Source organism: Vipera ursinii (assembly GCF_947247035.1).
Source record: "Vipera ursinii genome assembly, chromosome: 6".
NCBI classification, from domain to species: domain Eukaryota; kingdom Metazoa; phylum Chordata; class Lepidosauria; order Squamata; family Viperidae; genus Vipera; species Vipera ursinii.
Genome location: NC_139515.1, coordinates 66153533 through 66173904, shown reverse-complemented (window position 1 = coordinate 66173904; position 20372 = coordinate 66153533). Strand labels below are relative to the sequence as shown.

Below are 20372 nucleotides of genomic sequence, written 5' to 3'. Positions count from 1 at the left end.
TATATATATATAAATATATATATAAATATATATATAAATATATATAAATATATATATAAATATATATAAATATATATATAAATATATATATATATATAAATATATATATAAATATATATATATATATATATAAATATATATATAAATATATATATATATATATAAATATATATATAAATATATATATATATATATAAATATATATATATATATAAATATATATATATATATAAATATATATATATATATAAATATATATATATATATAAATATATATATATATATATATATAAATATATATATATATATATAAATATATATATATATATATATATAAATATATATATATAAATATATATATATAAATATATATATATATATATATATGTGTGTGTGTGTGTGTGTGTGTGTGTGTGTGTGTGTGTGTGTACACACATACTAGGAATGGTACATACATGAAGGAATCTATATCTTGCCTTTCCAGTTTTTCCAAAAATTGCTAACAATATAAAAATTAAGCAAACAAAAAGTATATCCCAAGATGAAATTTTATCTCAGTGATGAAACACAATTTATTCAGCAGTTCAGGAAACTATAAGAATAAACATGGAGTAAGGATCACCTAAAATGGGACAGGGCAACTGCCCTAACCTCTGTGGGGATATAATAGTTGGGAAAAAGTTTTCATTTTGTGGATGTGATTATTTTGTAAATCCAATTGTTTTTTTATTTAATACTGCTCAAAGAATGTAATGAAGGATCATACTATCAGAATGCTATTTTCAGACTTTCCTAGAAGTTTCATAACCTAAACAGGACTGTAAAAAGTCTTTTTCTGATGCCTTAACCAATCACATATCTAAGAAAATTTTCTTCTTCATGGACACATTTGTATATGATTGCTTGTTTTTGTCCTTCAGTTCTGGCTATATTACTTCAATGCCTTAAAGCAATTGAAGAGAACAGTCTAATATTGGCTTCAGCAATTATTCCAAGACATAATGTGGTTTGTTTAGTTTATTTTGAAATAGTGCATTGCATGAATCCAGCTATTCTCATTTGTAAATCATGGCTTATGTCTTAGCATAAAGTGTCAACCAAGTCATAATGGCTGTTCATTAGTGATAAAAACAAGCCACAGATTAGCACAATCTGTGCCCAATGTGTCAGCTCAGCCAATCATTGTGTGCATTTTCTAAAACTGCATGCTTCCCATTGTGAACCAACTGTACTAAGAGAGAATAGCCATGGATCATTTTTTTCAGATGATAACGGAAATAATTATGTTAAAAATAAAACATGTCAGGTGCCTACAGCTAGTTACGTGCAGAGAAGTGTTTGAACAATTAGCATGTTAATGAAAACAAATCTCAGCACAGCATAGGAACTCAACAATGAATTCATTCCAAAAATGTATTGCAAATTTTCATCTTTGAGTACTCTTACATATGTGTCATAAAGTCTACTGGTCCACAGTGGATTTAATCAACTTTATTAGAGAAGAGCCTTTTGAGTATAAAACATTCATTAGTAAAACAGCATGTCAGTCTTCATCTAAATAAAGTATAGAAGCTTTAGGAATACCATCTTTGTTAGTACTGGTTCAAATACTAGAAATAAAAAGTAACTATCATTAGAAATTTCCAATCACTATGACACAGCCTCAGAAGTCATTATTTTCATATCTATGATATTAAAGACTAAAGAATCAGTATTTAATAACTAGTACCGGTAGTTAAGCCTATAATGATATTCCATATTCTTCATATTTAGTATAAGTCTGCTTCTATTTGGCTAATTCTTAAATATTTTGTTTTTGTTATTAAAGTGCAGCCCCTCTCTAAATAATCTGAAAAAGAAGAATTATTCATTCTGTATCCCACTTTGCAGTTTCTAAAGCCATTGGCTTTGGCGTCAGAAAAAGGAGTTTTGGCCACAAGCAAAAACTAACTATCCACTACAGACCATTTTGAATCATATTTACTCTCACTCTTTAATTTCACACCTCTGCTTCTCATTAAAAATTCTACTTCCTCCCACACTTTAGTTGAACTCCTAAAGCAAAACTACATTTCCTACCTGAAATGTCCTTTGAAAGCATACAAAAAGAAGACAAAAACCACTGCATTTATAAAATGGTTGAATGCTTGCATTTTGATCATTTCACAGCAGCACATCATTAGATGACAAGTGAAATATGGACATGTTCAATGAAAACTGGAAACTAAAGCATTAGATATGTTTTAATTCAGACTATTAGAAGTAGGACTTCCTTTCCTAATTCCTATTTCTCTTTCAATTCTATGGTTCTATAATTCCTGAATCAAATACTCCTATCATTTTGTTTACAGCCCAAAGAGCTCACAGGATATTCTATTTTCTTTCTCACCAATTAAGAGAGTATTATTGGCCCATTATCTGAAAGCAGAATCATCGTTGGTGAAGTTCCATAATTCAGTGAAAGAGTATAGGTCAAGTTCAATCTCTGACAAGTCCAGTATTGAATTCTGTAGAACAGGAGTCTGACTTTTCTGGTTTTGAAAGCTGACCATATAAGGAATTAATATATCAGCACAGCTATTTCCTACCTATATTGATTGGAAAGTAGCATGTCTACCTCAGAACTTGAAGACAGAATCCAGTTAAGAAACAAACCCAATTTACTTCTAAAAGGATCTAACCTACTCTGTGGAACTTCCTTAATTAAGACATCATAAACATGACATTAACTTTACACTATAACAAGTAGTTTATTTCCTTAATGTTCAAGGAACAATAAGACCAAACAATAGAATTCCCTACTGTTGTGACTTTTTCTCAATGTTTGATGTATTGATGTATTCCTGCCAACTAAACCCATCAGGTTTCCTTGCACAAAAGAAATGCACCTATATTCCTATAGGAAGGAAGGAAAGTCTTTATCCATACCTATAGAAAGAGGGGGGGGGAAAGTACTCTGGCCTGGAAATATTCCTAAGGCTATTCTGAGCATTCACATAGCTAGAAGGAAGAAATCAAAAGGTGTTAAGTTTTCTCTAGAGGAACTTTTCTAATATATTTAATGATACAATCTCATATTAATTTTTGCAAATAAAGTGATGGTATCTTCATTACTCTTTTTCTTCAAATCAGTGTTATGTTTGATTTAAGTGCTATATTTATTCTCCATTCTGACACAATTTGTTTGTATCTCTGACTTTTCAAGGGGCTTCTGAGTTCCTCCTATTCTAATGCTATATTATTTGACAGCGATTCTAATTCACTGAGCAGGCATCTGATAAGCCTTACCTTTCTTTTATCACTATCGTCTCTTCCCAGATTTATTTCTTTGTTCTCTCCAAGAACTGAGCACTGAGTCAAACAATACATTTCAATTTTGAACAGTTTTCTTTATAGTGACATATGCTGACTTTGTCAATAATCCATCCTTTGCTATTTTGGAGAAGTTGAACTGTCACACTCAATGACCTCTTGTTCCATGTTTCAGAAAAATGCTGTTGCATTTGCTGCTACCTCCTCTCCAATCTTCCTTTCATTCACTTGCTTTTTTAGCTCAACTCTATATCTTTTTTATTCTCTCTCAACCATATAAACTTAAAAAAAGGTTTTAATAGCTTTGTGGAACTGAAAAATGAAAGCTTGAGCTGACTAAAACATAGAAGAATAATGCATGAGTATATTGTAAGCACGCAAGACTGTCAAGAGTAACTGTTCAGAGTAATGTCAGCTATTATACGTGAACTCAAGTTAAAGCAATATCTGAGGCTGTCAAATAAAATATCTGTTTGCACTGGATCCTCCCCACAACTAACCACTTCTGCAGTGTAAGAGATGAAGAGGAAATTGGGGAATGGAATATCGGCTTAGCAGGATGTTTCTTTTTAATGTTTAAGTTATTTTTACTAGTGAAATATAGAAAATTGTAATACCAAGAGGGGGAAAAGACAATTAGTGTTTATCTACTAAAGAGAAAGAAATCCCAGATATCTCATGGTGATATGAAATAAACCTGACAAAAGAAAATAATCCTAGAATTAGTTCCTTCGACTACAGATACCATGGAGACTGATAAGACCTCTCAGATGCACTGTTTTAATTAATACATATTTCAATTGTAAAATTGCCAAGCAAGGCAAATGTAAGTAAGTTATATTCAAAACACAATCGCTTGAAATCTGTAAAATCAAATCATTCAAAGTATTGATTCCTTGTTTGGTGCAGACATTCCAAGAAAATACCTTCCATAGTATTTTCAAATGTAGATAACTGCACATTAATTTTTCATGTGACTCAGGGTCAAAATGTAACCACTTAAGTATCCTTTATTACAGAGGTTGTTATATTTATGCAGATCACCTGCCTGATGCAGAATATATCATCTGTCTGTCTGTCTGTCTGTCATATGCATGTGTGAGAGACAGGGAGCACCACTCAATCATTTCAATGATAAGCTTTTTTCTTCTGGATGTAAAGGTGATCTGGCTGTGACATCCGACACCCCATTGACACCACAATTAATTCAGCTGATCTGTCTAGCTAGGCCAATGTCCCCTTCCTCCCTCACCTCCATTTGTGTTCTTCCATGAACTGTATGCTCATGGAAGAAACAACCATCTCAGGGAGGAGTGTATCAATCTTTAGTCAATGGTATGATAGCTGTGCTTGCCTTCTAGAACCTCCAAACAAGCCTTTTCTTCACCCGTTTGCCAGTTCCTTTCGGCAGTCTTGAGATAAGAATGCATCTTAATGGCTTTGTTTGATCAGGGAAGTGCTTGTTCTATCTAACCACCCTCAGTCTTTATTACATTCAAAGTTACTTGCTTGTATCTGTGCCAAAGACAGAATGTTGTTGGTTAGACAAACATGTGAACTTGGATGGGTAGCAAATGAGAGAGAATCAGTTTGACTTGGATTTATTAATTCAGCATTTTTAATCAAGCGATTTTGACTATTCAATAGGGATGCAAAAGAAAAATGTACATTTCTTATAACACATGATACAGTGTTCTTGTAATAGGAGAAAAAAAATAAAACCTAGCAATTAAATGTAATTTCAATCTGCTGTAATATGTCTTATTTTAAAATATTTTATACTATACTAAAGGCATTTTTAGTTGTAAATTCCCTCCTGATGTGTAGCACTGTAGGCAGAAAACAAACTAGCAATAATTATTTCTTGTACTCCTGTATGTCAACAGTGCTAAGCTGACTGGATTTACCCATTACACATTCCAAAGTTGTATTTATTTTATTTGTAGATATTTGTTGTGATATATAGTGTGACAATACAGTTAATTTTGGCAACAAACGGTTAATAACAAGGCTTAGAGCCATACCCAAAATGTTCCAACTTTATTTTTTTCTTAATTTTGTATTTATTTTAAGACATTTTTTTTTAAAAAAATGACTACATAAATGAAGAAAAAGAGGATGAGAAAATATATGGTGGGTGGAAAATAAAATATGAGTAAATAAACAATAAATATACACTGATCTCTCTTTAGATCCTGTAATTTTTTCTCCTTTTGCAAGTTTAAGTTTGTGAAGTTTAGAATGCATATTATGGGCAAAACTGAATGAAGACACCACCTTGTTTACTGCCTTTACATCATAGCAATAAATGGGATATCTGCTGCCTTCTAGGGGTCAAATACTAGGCAAAATTACTGTTACCATGGAATATAATAATACAATACTTTCCCCACTCTGCACAAGAATTGATTATGCTAAAGGCAGGGTTTCATAAAGTGGATGGAGTTCACTTTCATTTTCTTAGGCCCTACCAACCATTTCAACTAGTGTTTATCATTTTTGGTTAAATGGTTAAAAGGTTCCCCCACACATGCGTGCTAGTCGTTTCCAACTCTAGGGGCCGGTGCTCATCTCCGTTTCAAAGCCGAAGAGCCAGCGCTTGTCCGAGGACATCTCCGTGGTCATGTGGCCGGCATGACTAGACACCAAAGGCGCACGGAACGCTGTTACCTTCCCACCATAGTGGTCCCTATTTTTCTACTTGCATTTATGTGCTTTCGAACTGCTAGGTTGGCAGAAGCTGGGACGATTAACAGGCGCTCACTCTGTTACACGGCACTCGGAATTTGACCCGCTGAACTGCCGACCTTCTGATCGACAAGCTCAGCGTCCTAACCCACTGAGCCACCGTGTCACCGTGTTAAATGGTTGGTACTCCTGAAAAATCAGACAGGACTATTGATGACTGCATGTACATTTATGCCTGTCATTTTGCTCTACTGCTAGTAATAATGTATAGCTTTTCTAAGAACCATTCTATAATTTCTGAAATTCTGATATAAAACAAATAAATAGATTCTATCCACTCACTTAATCCACTGTCTTCCCCCTTCTATAATTCTCTTAACTTTACCAAGCAATGACATTTTTTGTATATTATCTCATTACACTCATTTAAATTTTTGAATTTATATTTGATGATAATCCCCTCAACAGAGAAGCCTGTCTTTATTTGATAAGTAGTACCTGTCTCCAAAATAGTACCTGTCTCCAAAACCATAATCTTCTTACACCTTTACATCATAATATAAATCAGGGGTCCCCAACCCCCAGTCCATGGACTGGTACCAGTTCGCGGCATGCCAGCAACCGGTCCGCACAAACAAGCTAAGCCCCATCCATGGGATGCAGGCAGCACACAAAACCACGCACTTCCCGGTCCATGGAAAAACCTTTCTCCACAGAACCTGTCCCTGGTGCCCAAAAGGTTGGGGACTCTGATATAAATAATGGCATTAATATAATTGTTGTGTATTAGCCTTTTCATAATAGCAAATCTATTCCACAGAGACTGAAGAAATTCCTTGGTGAACATTTCAACTGCCACAAAGAACTGGTTGGTGGTACAAAGTTATTTTAATAGGAACATTTCCTTTAGAAATGGATTCTTCCTCAGTGCTGTCTGTTTTTATTTAAGATGCTAACATAATATAAGTCACTATCTGGCCACCTAAAGTATGAGGTGGAACTGATTTAGATGCCTATGGGTATGTTCTTTATCCACCTGGTATGTCTGCTCACATTTTATACACAAATCAGTAGAGAAGTCTGTCCCTCCCCATAAATCAAGTCACAGAAATCATGCTTCTTTTTCCCTATGGGGGAAGAGAATATGACAGCTTGGCATTAGATTTATTTAGACCATTATTATGATCTTATCACTATGCTGAAGATATACCCTCCATACTTGGATAGTTCTAAATTTTGTAGCAGATCAGGGATTTGAATCCAACTCTTCCTATATTAATATTAGTCTTGTCACTGAATTACAAACTTAACTCCGGTTGTAACAATTGATGTTTTATGTCTGTCTTACTGTGGTTAACAAGTAACGGCAAAGAATCAAGCTAGAAAGGAAGATTAACTCCCGATGCATGAAATACTGTACATCTGAGAAATTTGTACAAAGATCTTTACAGCATGAACTGACCACTAGAAAGCAAAAAGGCATTCTCATTTCATATTCTAAATTATGAAGAGATGTTATAAAAATAAATTATTAGTAGATGTAGTATATCCCTTTTTAAACTACAGCTTATTTGTTTGTTTGATCGGTGATGTCATCAAAGTAAACAAACCCCATGTGCTGTTGACATCATCAGTCATGGCCCTAATCAGAAGCGACCTGCATATCCCCCACTCCTGCGATATCATGTGCATACTCTCTTTCCCTGAATGTGGCTTGAATTCACATAGAATTAGGTTCGGGGTTAAACTAATCGTGCATCTAGAGTTCACTCTCACACTTTTCTTGATCGAGGTAGTATCAACACATCGTATCTGGTTAGGGTTATGACCTCGTTATTTCTGCATCACACTGAGGGAGGAGAGTTAGGTAGGTGTTCTGTACCAGCCTGCTACCGGCCCTGCAGAAAAGGCAGGGACAACCCCTTTACAAATGGCAAGAGGCTGGAATTAAGCCTGCCAAATCTATTAACATATAACAGAGCAAAACAAGACACCAACCATGAAACAGGAGCTATGAAACAGGAACTAATCAAGCGGTTGCCTTCAGCAAACCAGCCCTCCCACGCATTCCCCTTTTATACAGTTCAGGGCGTGGCTTCTCTCTGCCTCCTTCTGAGGTGCCCCATTGCCTTCCTCTGTTTACTCCAGACTGACTGCCTCCTGCGTCGGGCGTCCTTGAACAGGGCCAGCTGTGGGTCATCTTCATCCACGCTGTCAGGCTCACACAGCTGGGTCTCCGTTGTGACCAAGTGGGAGGGGCCTGGCTGAGGGCTCTCATCAGCAAGATCTTGAACCCCCTCAGCAAGCTCTTCAACACCCCCTCCTCCTCTGAGTCGTCTGACCCAACTGCCGAACCCACAGGCTGACCCTGAATCACAACAGTAGGTGATATCCAGGGAGAAGGGTTATGCACATATCTGGAGGGGGATATGCACTTTATTTCTAGTTAGGGCCATGACTTGGTGATTTCAGTACCATGTGGTGTTTGATTTCTTTGACGACATTAGTTATTTAACAAGCAGCTAGGCTGCCATCAAAAAAGTGATATACTACATCTATTATTATTTGAATGCATTTCATTTAAAACAGAATTCACATATTTAAAAAGGTAACAATCAATACTTAAATATAAAACAGTTATAAAACAGCAAGATGTTCAATGAACCTATAACCATTTGTTGTCCAACAACTCATTTTGTCGGATCAAATTTCAAGTAGCACTTTAAAATTTATGAATGCAGGTTTTGATTATATGAGCTTAGAATGCTCTTATCACCTTTTACTGAATGGTATTTTTTCCGAAAATGACTGAATCTAAATCTAAATGTTTGAAGGGGACAGAGTGCAGAAGAGAAAAAAAATCAGTCAAAACACATTGCTCCACATTAGTTTATACACTAAATAGATGTGTTGTAGCAAAAACAGAAATAAAACAATATATTACTGTACTTTCTAGCTTGTCATAATTTGGCCTTGGTTGCAATCACACTCCTAATCTTTAGAGGGTGCTCATATGCTTCAGGAGTGGGAAGGAACATCTTTTCTTTAAAACAGTGTATTTTCCACTGGTAGTCAGAAACAACATTTCTTTCAGGATGCTATTGAACATACCTGTATTGTAACCTCTTCCAAGAGCTGGCCAGGGACGGTGATTTTTCCAGAGGTTTCCTAGGTACCAGTCACTCTGGTTCTCTACCAAACCAAGAACCTGCTGACCTAAAAATGCACAAATAAACAAATCAAATCAAAAATCAACTTGTAGGAAGATACTCATAATATATAGACAAGTAGATGCAAAAAGAGAAATATGCATTCTGCACATTTCATATATGAAATATAAATCTGTTTTATTGCAATTTATACTTGACTTAGAAATATGAGTTATATATTCAACAAAATAAAATACAGAAAAAATGCAAGTCCTCAAACTATGTAATAGTAATAAATAAGATACTTCTTGAGAACTATCCTGAGCATATTTTTATGGAAGATATAAATATATAAAAATCTTTCAACCTTTTCTTCCCTTCACACCAAAGTTAATCAAATGCATTTTAATGATTTGTTACCTATAACACATTCATTCAAGAAAATTCTAATACTTTCTACAAAACTGTTTAAAAAGTAGAGTTAATACATTACTTTTAATTGGGCTACTTAAAAATGTTAACCAGTACATACAACAGCCTCCAACAACGTTAAGTGATAAAATAAATTCATAATATTTTCCAAATAGTACAATTCTATTTACAACTATTCATAAAGCATTCTATTATGGGGAAAAAAAGTTTACAGAATTAATTTATCTCACCTTTCAACTCTCTCTCTCTCAAGCAAATCTTATATAATCATATTGTTACAATTTAAAAATTCTGAATCATAAGATACTATATTTAAAATGTATCCAACTAAGCATATACATATGGTATGTGTTACATTAATTTTTCCATCCAAGCATCAAGATATTGTATAAATCTGGATATTACAACATGTATTCCATGAGTACCTCAAAATTGTAATTGATTAAATCTTACTTTTGTTTTTCATTATATGATACTTTAGCTGTTTAGATGTTTTAGACATTTGCCCCCAGATTTTTTCCCCGCAAGTAAGACCTATCCCAAAAATAAGCCCTAGCTTGATTTTTATGTGTGTGCCTAATATAAGCCCTACCCCTGAAATAAGCCCTAGTTTTGCAGCGAGGCACATACATAAAAATCAAGCTAGGGAAGGGGATGGAGCTGCCCGATGCGCTCCATACCTACCTTCTTTAGGACCGCTGCAGCCAGGTCTCCCACGCCCTGACACCTGTTGCTGCCTGAGTTTTTCTGCAGCCACACAGTGCATTGCCCTGGTGCCACTGCTTGTGGCAGGAGGCTGCATGTGTCGTTGTGCTGATTGTGCCGCTGCTGACACTTGCGGCAGGAGGCTGCATGGGTTGTCACACTGCCATATGGTGCATTGCACCGCTGCCACTGTTTATAGGAGACCGTGCAGCACAATGTACTCTGCAACCTCCTGCAATGAGTGGCAGCACCGGCATGATTGGTGTGACAAGCCATGCGGCCTCCTGCCATGAGCGCCAGCACCGGTGCGAAAAGCCATGCAGCCTTCTGCAGCAAGTGCCAGGACTTGAGCAATGCACCACCTGATGTGCGGCTGCAGAATTCGAACAGTAGTATGACAGGTGTCGGGGCACGGGAGGCCTGTCTGCAGCAGTCCTAAGGTAGGTGGATAAGATATCCCTCCAAAATAAGACTTGGTGCATCTTTTGGAGGCAAAAAAAATATAAGACCAGGTGTTATTTTTGGGAAAACACAATATATACCCCTATTGACAGTAATCAAGCATGGCTCAGATAGGAAAAAGAAAAACTTTATTAGTAATAAGAACAAGCTAGCCCTGTTTTTTGTCCAACAATACATTTCATATCTCAGCAGTCTTCACAGTTAGGAAGATTTTATATCTAAAGAGAAATGTGAGAGTCCCATTTGCAAAAAACTGCTATTGAATATTTCTGAAGACTATCAGTCTATTTTCATTAAACTGTCCAAATACTGATGAAAGGGGTAAATCGTCAAATGAACTCATAACAGGTCATGACAATCCTTGTTACTTTTTTAATGGATTTGTTTTCTCACCTTAAATTTGTACCCCTTTTAACAAAGAACTATACTACTCACATTTTAGCAGTTTTATTTTCCACAAAAGAATATTGAGGGACAAGTAAGACTGCAATGAAATTAGCAGAATGTTCCTGTTTGCTATTGTACTTTGCCAACCAGTCTTTACATGGTAAAGACTCCAAAAGCTAGGATATATGAGTGTGTATAACAGACATTCCTAGTCATTCTATTCCAATTGTTTTCCATTTTCTGCTGCTATAACAAATATATTATCACAAACATGCTTAAATGTCATTTAGACATGGTTTGGAATGAGGATTGGATTTATAAATGACATACTTCAAATCTTGATTGATCTTCACTACCATATAGAGGCCAGAGGGGAAACCATTTATCACTTGAGAAGAAACTCTCATAGAATATATACTGTAAATTAAACAACTTCCTGATGAAACCCCATTTAAAGTTCAAATCACACTAGTTACTTTTAATGAAAAAGAAAAAGAGTATTTTTCTAAAGTACACTATGATTTATTTAATTATAAATGGTACTAAATATGGAATAACTTTATTAGGCCAGGTTAAGCCAGACATCTTGGGATGGGAGGGATGGAGGGAAAGGGCAGTGATAGTAGAGTAACTGTTATGGAAGCTGTTTAAGATACAATGTGAGATGATATTCTTAATATTTTAATTAGACTGTCCTGAAATGTATTTAGGATTTTCTAGGGCAGTGGTCCCCAACCTTTCTGGCTCCATGGACCTGCAGCGGTAGCAATGATGGTGGTGGGGAGCAGATGTTTTCACGTGCGTAAAGTAGATCCTGTGCAAATGCAAATGAAGCTTTGTGCACTCACTCCTACTTCTTTGGCCCAGTTCCCAACAGGGGTTAGGGACCCCTGCTCTAGGGGATGTGGGATGAAACTATGAACAGGGCCTGATCCTTTTCTTCAAGGACTGTAGTGTCTTCTTTATTGACTCTTGTTAAACAATTAAGCTAAACTTGCTAGTAGCCATGACATGAAGCTTTGTAAACATAGTTTTTCCCTCCTATTTTCCCCATAACAACATCCCTGTGAGGTGAATTGGGCTGAATGTGTGTGAGTGACACAAGGTCATCTAATTGGCTTTCATGGCTAAGGCAGAACTTGAACTCATAGTCTCTCACTTTTTAGCCTGGTGCCTTAACCACTAGAGTTTTAGACAATTCTGTGCTGGCACTGCAATGTTAGGCCTCTCAAACTTTGGGAATGATACCATGATACTAAAATGATGCCCTAAACTACCGTAATTGGAACCTCTATAAATAAAACTCATGATTTTACTGGACTTAAAGTTGGATAAGCAAGAAATGTCTTCAGAAACTTCAGAAAATAAAATTGTTTTAAATGAAATTTCAAATGATCCCCCCATAAAAATTAGTCTAAAATTAAGTTTAAGTTTAAGTTTAAGTTTATTATATTCGTATACCGCCCTTCTCCCGAAGGACTCAGGGCGGTGAACAGGGCATATATAAATTAGTTTAAAACCATATTTTAATGGGTAGAAGTTTCATGAGTTTTATACAATTCTCATGAAATTTGAATGTCTTTTTGGAGAAGCTATTTTCATTCTCCCAATGGGAAAATTTTCTTGGGAAAATTACAAAAAAGAAAGAAAAAACAAGGGTATTTCTTTGTCTTACATCAGCTTCTCTTAAAATGCTGCAGCTTGCAAAACACTGGCAATCTATAATAACTTTTGGGTCCCTTTTCCAATGAAAGAACATTAAGATAAAAATCACTAGCTATCTCCTTCTTTTTTGTCAGACCCTGGTTTTGCCTAAAAGCAAAAGTGATTCTATTCTAAGAATGATTGTCAGAATCACTTTGACAAGACTTATTAAGTGGTTAGGACGCTGAGCTTGTCGATCAGAAGGTCGGCAGTTTGGCGGGTCGAATCCCGAGTGCCGCGTAACAGAGTGAGCGCCTGTTACTCGTCCCAGCTTCTGCCAACCTAGCAGTTCGAAAGCACGTAAAAAGGCAAGTAGAAAAATAGGGACCACTCCGGTGGGAAGGTAACAGCGTTCCGTGCGCCTTTGGCGTCTAGTCATGCCGGCCACATGACCACGGAGACGTCCTCGGACAAGCGCTGGCTCTTCGGCTTTGAAACGGAGATGAGCACCGGCCCCTAGAGTCGGAAACGACTAGCACGCATGTGCGGGGGAACCTTTACCTTTACCTTTATTAAGAAGAAAAGGCATATAAGAATTCAAGAAAACTGAAGTATTTCATATCTAAGACCAATATATCCCATAAAATATATTACTATAAAGAATTGTTTTTTTAAAAAAAATGTCTTCCTGGTGGTATTTCCACTTATAACAAAGGAGCTTGCAAGTAGTTGTTTAAACAACAGCCTTCAGAATAGTTATAATTCTAAAAACATATTATTCTATCTTCCTTATTGCTCTCCGTTCCATCATAATAGCCCCCAAAAGAGTGACTGTAAGATTAAATTAGCAAAGCTTTGCATGGAAACCTGATGTCCTCATACACAGTTCTGAAACCATTGGGGTGCTTTCATTCAATATACTTTATCCAACTGGGAAGCCTGCTTGAAAGGGAATATGAAGACACTCTTTGACAACCTGGCATGCAGTGGTAGGATTCAGCCAGTTCGCACCACTTTAGCAGAACTGGTAGCTACTTTTTTGTTGCCCAGGCCCAGAATGGACTTCTGGAAGCGGCATCCAGTTGTTCACATATTTGAATCCCACCATGCTGCCATGTATTATCACTTGAGAAACATTGACTAATAATATCATCTACTTAGAAAATTCCCTTCCATTCCTTGATAAGGAAACTGTTTTTCTACACATTCTGCAAAATTTGGGAATTGTAGCACATGGAAAGAAGTTGCCTTCAAGTTGATTTCCTTTTCATGAAATGGACTCTTTGTTTATCTGTTGAAGAAAAACTGTCCTTGAGCAAGTGGCTTCCTGTCATGAAAATACTTTTTTTTTCATTTTCTGTTCAATTCAAAATATATTGCATACAATAGAATTCAATACATTTGAAAATTAACGATAAATATTTCATAACTCTTAAAACTTTTTCATTGACTTGACAGATACTGAGAAAAAGGTTAATTTATTGTTAATGTCCCCATTCATGTACTCAGTGTACTGTGGGTCTGCTTAATTCCATGATGAAAAACATTCAGAGTTCCCTTATGAGCTTCTGTCTAGCTGCCACTGCTGCCCAGTTTCAGTCACTAATACTAAATTTGTCGTTAAAGATACTGGTACCATTAAAAGTTCTTTTTAGCAGAAATCAAAGTTCCAAAGCCTCTGGAAGTTCTATTGTGTTCTGATCAATTCCCCGAGGAAGCTCTTCCCCAAACTCATTTCATTTCTCACTGTGTTGGCATTTCAAACCTGGATTCTCTGAAGTGAAGAATTAGCTCCTCTAATCTTTGGCAACCCTGGAAAAAAAAGAACCAATCCCTTTTTCCTTTTGAAAGACAAAGAAAATATTATGATCCTTTGCTTGAAGAGAATGCAGCAGTAACCACATTTGAAGTGCTCTATATTCTGCTTTGCTTGTCTGTCCATCTTAAGAATTATTATGGTAAAACTCTGTGACTAACAGCATGAGCTTTGTCTTTGTTTCTTTGCTGTAACTTTACAGTTACGATTAAGTGCACTCTGCTCATTCATTGCTTCTTGAGACACAAATTTAGCTTATGAAAATGAAGCCGCGTTCTTTACTTGTTCATAAAGCTAGGAAGAGAAAATGCAAAAGATGCAGTACTATGACCGTACAGAAGATTTATCAAGTAAAGCTGGGTCATTGTCTACACTGTAGCATAGTGTATAGCTAAAGAAAAGAAAAAAGGAAAGAATTCCTTTGAAAAAAAAACAATGGTATGTCTTTACAAAATCTCTTATACTCGATTATTTGTGAGTACTTAAACTTTACCACAGGTGACAAAAAAAATATGATCCATTGAGGAGACAGCATAACGAGTAAATAGTGGGTATAGTGACATGACCCAAAGGGGATGTTGTATAAAATGTCACGGGATAGAAAAGTAAAGAAATGGTAACACCAAGACTGAACAGTTGCTGAGAAACCAGTTTTCAAAGGTAGTCAAGATAATTCAAATGATAATATAGCCTACTTCACGGGGCTATTTTCAGAAACACTGAATTCCTAAGAAGAAAATATAATGTCTAATCACAGGAATAGAAGAAGTGGGAATGTTCTTCTTTAACTTTATCTAAGAGAAAAGCTGCTTGTATGTGAATGTCTGAGTTTCAATATGTATCACAATTATTTTTTGTTATATATTAAATACTGATATGACAGATGAGAGTTTTAAGGCCCCTTCTTTCAATTAAGGTTGACTAAAATGTTTCTGTACAGTCTGCAGCCACATCTGACTTAGTATTAACTTTTAAATACCCATAGCATCCTAGCCGTGACACACACCATAAACATTATGTTCCGGTAAATTATTTGGATTTTAATACTCATTTAAAATTATAATCGTTACTATGATTATACATCCAAGGACGGGAATAATCTAAATAGCCTTAAATACAAGTTTATGAAGCTGTGTGTTGATTTTACAAGGGGCTACTTAATTTTACAAAATTAAAAATATACTAATACAAAACTCAACAATCTTTGATATATCCACAAGATAGAAAAAATATATCCACCCATCCCAGGTCTCTTTTATTTTCTAGCATAATGACTCATTTTACTGCTGTGTTAAAGCTGGAATGAAATGTGTGGTGGTTCAGCCCAACAATTCTGCAGTCACTGCTAGATGTAATTTTGAAAATAAAATGTAGGGCCATTCCCCTAATGAAACTGTCCTTGCCTCCTTGTAAAGAGTGAACCTTAACAATCCCTCAAAACTGGCATCAGAGTTGCAAGGCCTTTCAATTGAGCCGAAATTGAGTGTAATAACCCTAAGTGCACATATAAAACATAACCGCAGGTATCAATTAACAGTAGGTTAAGTATGGTCCTCATTTGAAACTTTTATTATGATATGAAGGCCAGGAGTCACAAAACCTACATTTTTGTCTATTTTATAATCTTGCAGACAATTCATCAGCTAATCTATCAGTTCCTTTGCAGCTTTTAAGCAACTTGCCAAATTTTTAAATTTTTAAAGTGAGTTCTCCAAACCTACTTTAATTATCTTCTCCTAAACTCCTTAAAGTATAGTGTCAGCAGAAGTATCTAATATGGATGGAAGAAAAAAAATCACTAAACCTGACAATCATCCAGCCTTGTCAGTTATGGATTATTGAGATACACTAGGGCAGTATTCCAGGGTGAATAATGATTTAACTATACTTTGTACTTTAAATATAATGAAATATTAGTGGCACAAGTCTCTAGTGGCACTAGACTTATGCATTAACAGCATTGGTTATCTCAATATAAAATATCATCATAAAAATAGTAATAATTCTATCATACCATATTTAATCAATTGCATTACCTTTTCTAACTCACAAAAAGGATGTGCTTTCCTGAAAAGGACATTAAGTTAAAGAATTTGCCCAGAGGATAAAGGCTTTCTTGTTTTAAGCCATAAATTTCAGATGTTTTCTTGCCTGTGCAGAAGGATTTCACCTGGGACTGTATTGCATTAGCAGATTAATTGGCTGGGTGTGAACAGTGCTATTTGTTTTTGGATTAACAGGATGTGAGAACACAATTGTGATTTATAAACCACAGCTTATGGAATATTGTATTGTACCTGGCTCGAGTTTGTGGATCAAGTAAAAATCAAAGTGGATTTAAGAACAAATGTATATCAAAAATACTAAGCACCATTAATGAGTGGCTAGGATTCATTCTGACAGATTTTTCATCTCACAGAGTTAAGCCCATTATACTGAATAAAGGTCATGTGGAAACTTCACAGAGTTGTTGTGGGGAAGGATATTTCCATAACAAGAATAAATGTGGTTATGGGATTAAAGGGTCTCCCCACCACCACCACAACTGCTAATAATAACATAGTGAAATGAACTTGAAGAAATCTGTGCTGAAGGCATGAAAGTAATTGCTCATGCAGCACAGCTATGTCTTTCACAGATACATTATTTTATTATTCAAGGGGATTAAACTGTCTGATAAGCCAGGTAGTTAGCATGACTCCTGTCAGGAGCATGCATCTGTGTAATTGAAAACACTGCCATTTCCTTGGCATGTACAGTTGGTCATTATTCTCCAAAACATATCTTGAGAAACAAGTAAGAGACATTTTGGTGATTCTGATGCTAAACATCTCTTATCTACTAGTTTAAGAAATTAAAGTTTATACTAATAGAACTATTTCTTCTGCAGAGATTTTGTAAATCCAAACCAACTGCAGATTCTCTTCCCAATAAGCATCCCATGTATCAGCATGAAATATGAACCCAAGAATATTACATCTTTAAATCCTATCTTTAGAATTATATATTATTTTACTACATACAATGTCTGAGTATATTCAATAATGGAAGGTGAAATTCAAACCAAGGATCAAGAAAGATCAGAACAAAACTAAATTTGATATAAATCATTTTTAATTTAAATAAATTAAACCAGTACGTGGATAGCCAGCTACAGAGCCTTGATTCCCAACAATCAAAAAAGCCAGAACTGAGGTTCTTTAAAAATGTCTGCCCTTGGAAACAAGACCTGAATTATAATGGAAGCAGAAGCTCCCATCAGATGCAGGCTGGGGCACCTTATCTGCAATACTTGCTAGTTCAAAATATGTGACGATTGGCTGGTTTCAGACATTATGTAACTGTGATGTTTTCCTTCTGTTTTGACGTTTTAAAATAAAAACTGAAGGGCCTATTTCTCCAGTGGTACTAATGAACTTTGCAGAGATTAAAAAATATATATATTCTTGCCTCCAGCTGACACAGACAGCTATTTGTAAACATATATACCTATTGCTTCTCACAGAAGCGATTGATTTGTTTTTATGCAGAAGCCAATTCACATTGTCAACGTTTGGCTTCTAGACAAATTATAGATCTACAGTGTTGTTACAAAGAAAGATTTAAATGCTGGGAATAGAAAGTACTAACAGTTCTGAAGGTGTAATTGACTTCTCTTAGTAAGACACAGACAATGAAGTAGGTCTTACTATGGAGAAACAATGATAAATCCTCAGATTTTCAACAGAATTCAGACACCGATTTCCCTTGAATTATATGGATCTAAACAAGGCAAACTACTTTAGCAAAAGAAGTTAGTCTTCCCAGGGTAAAGCCATCTAGGGGAATGAAATTCCCAGAACTCTGAGCACATGTAGGTAAATCAAATAAATAGATCACATAAAGGAAAGGTTCCAACAATGAGCATAGTATCAGAATGTTCTAATGAGCTGCACTGTTCTCCCTAAAGAATGCATTAGATCATCCCTATCTATATACCCAGTGCTATAGTGTATTAAATTTTGTGGAATATACTTGGTTTTGGATTACAGCATGCCAATGGGCAAACTTTTTCCTGTTGAAGGCTGCATCCCTTTCACAGTAACCCTTGAGGAATATCTGCTTATGATGGATAGGCCCTAAATCAAGCAAAGAACCAAGAGCCAGAATGGCACAGCATAAACTTCATAAACCAATTGTTTCCCTAAGGAACATATATTTAAACAATTACCGGTAATATGGAATCTATAATCTACATTTGTATTTCTTGAACCCTTGGATTTTCATTGTTTTTTTAAAACTATATTAATTCTTGTAAGGCATGGTTTTTATTATGAATTATTGAAAATCCAGTGGTCTCAAACTTTGCAAAGATTTCAAGTCTGCTTTATATTGTATCTACTGATAACCAATTTCTTGTCAATGAATTGTCATATCCAGTAAAATAACATATTCCTCTTGTATGATTTTTCCGAATTATATGGAATAGCTTTTTTAAAGTAGCCCTCTTGAGTGTAATTTTCAGAATACAAGGGTTTTCAGATTTTGAGTTTCAACATCCCTGCTAGGTTGTTCATACTATGATTATTTATAAACCATCAGTACATTTTTCCTGAGACTCAGAGATACATAATACTAAAAGAAAAATATTCCCAAGAAAGAATTAAACCTATGTGCATATAAACAGAGTAAGATAATGTACTCAACTAATCTAAACTGAAGAGATATCTCATTCCTCACCAGTAGTTTACTGGAAAAAAAATAACATTTCTCCTTACTCTGAAGCATCTCTCTCTATTCAATCAAAGGGAATCAGAATTTATTTTTAAAGATGGGGAAAGACATTAAGTTCTAGCCTTTCCAACAAGATTGCTGCTGTAATCAATGTTACTGCTTCCCAAACAAATCAGGTTCAACCCTTAAAACACTCAAAACCATTTTCACACTCTTCAATGAGTGATGGGAGTTATCATCCTTGCAATATTCAATATTCCCCATGAGCCAATCAGTGTTTCTTCAGCTTACCCATGGAGAAATGCAAAGACTGCTTTGCCTTCAGTCACTGTTTTTGATTTTAACATGAGAAAAAAAGTTTAGCGTTGTTGAGTATGAGGTCCATGTTACTGCACATTTTAAGAACATGGTGAGGTATCACAGGTAATCACCTTGACTTTAGCAGTAAGGGAAATAAGGCAAATTCCCACGAATGGAAACTCACCTGGCAGCCTCAGCTTTAATGCTGTAAACTCTTTTGATAACATTTCATCCTGTACTGCACTGATCTGGAACCCAACAGGCTCAACTGCAGAAGAAGTACTGAAAAGTTGAAATGTCATGAAAACACAGCAGTACTGCACTGATTCAAATTTAGCTGAAACCGCCTGCTTGGAGAGGGTTTAAAATAGTTATATAGCAAATAACTAATTCAGAAAGTTCCTAATTACTGACACAATGAACTATTACAAAAGTTAGGGTTGAAAAGCAAGCAAGGAGATGATTAAGATCAGGCTGGAGTTTCCATTAAGAATTAGTAATAAAGATAAAACAAATGAAGAAATAATATGGTTAAAAAGCTGGTGAGCAGCTGAGAACTTCACTGGAGCAGAAGCAGCTCCCATTATGAATTCTATGCACCAAGTCTTTCAGCTCTATAATATTTCATTCATTGATTTTATTGTCAAATGAAAAGGCGCTTGTTCCAAGTGGCATTTAGTGAGACAGATGGGGAAAGACTCAGACTTCATTACTTGGGAGTTTGCACACTGGATAATGTTGATGGGCATAAGGCAACAGGGTGC

At 35.5% G+C, this 20372-nt stretch overlaps 1 protein-coding gene across 3 annotated transcripts in view; it reads right to left on the bottom strand.

Moving 5' to 3' along the window:
- LARGE1 (LARGE xylosyl- and glucuronyltransferase 1) overlaps positions 1 to 20372 on the bottom strand; it is a 375788-nt gene that overhangs the window by 75410 nt on the left and 280006 nt on the right. For all 3 annotated transcript variants that reach the window (XM_083365626.1, XM_083365625.1, XM_083365627.1), the window contains one exon: positions 9112 to 9216. In XM_083365626.1, coding sequence (XP_083221752.1) covers positions 9112 to 9216 — 105 coding nt within the window. The remainder of the gene's footprint in view (positions 1 to 9111; positions 9217 to 20372) is intronic.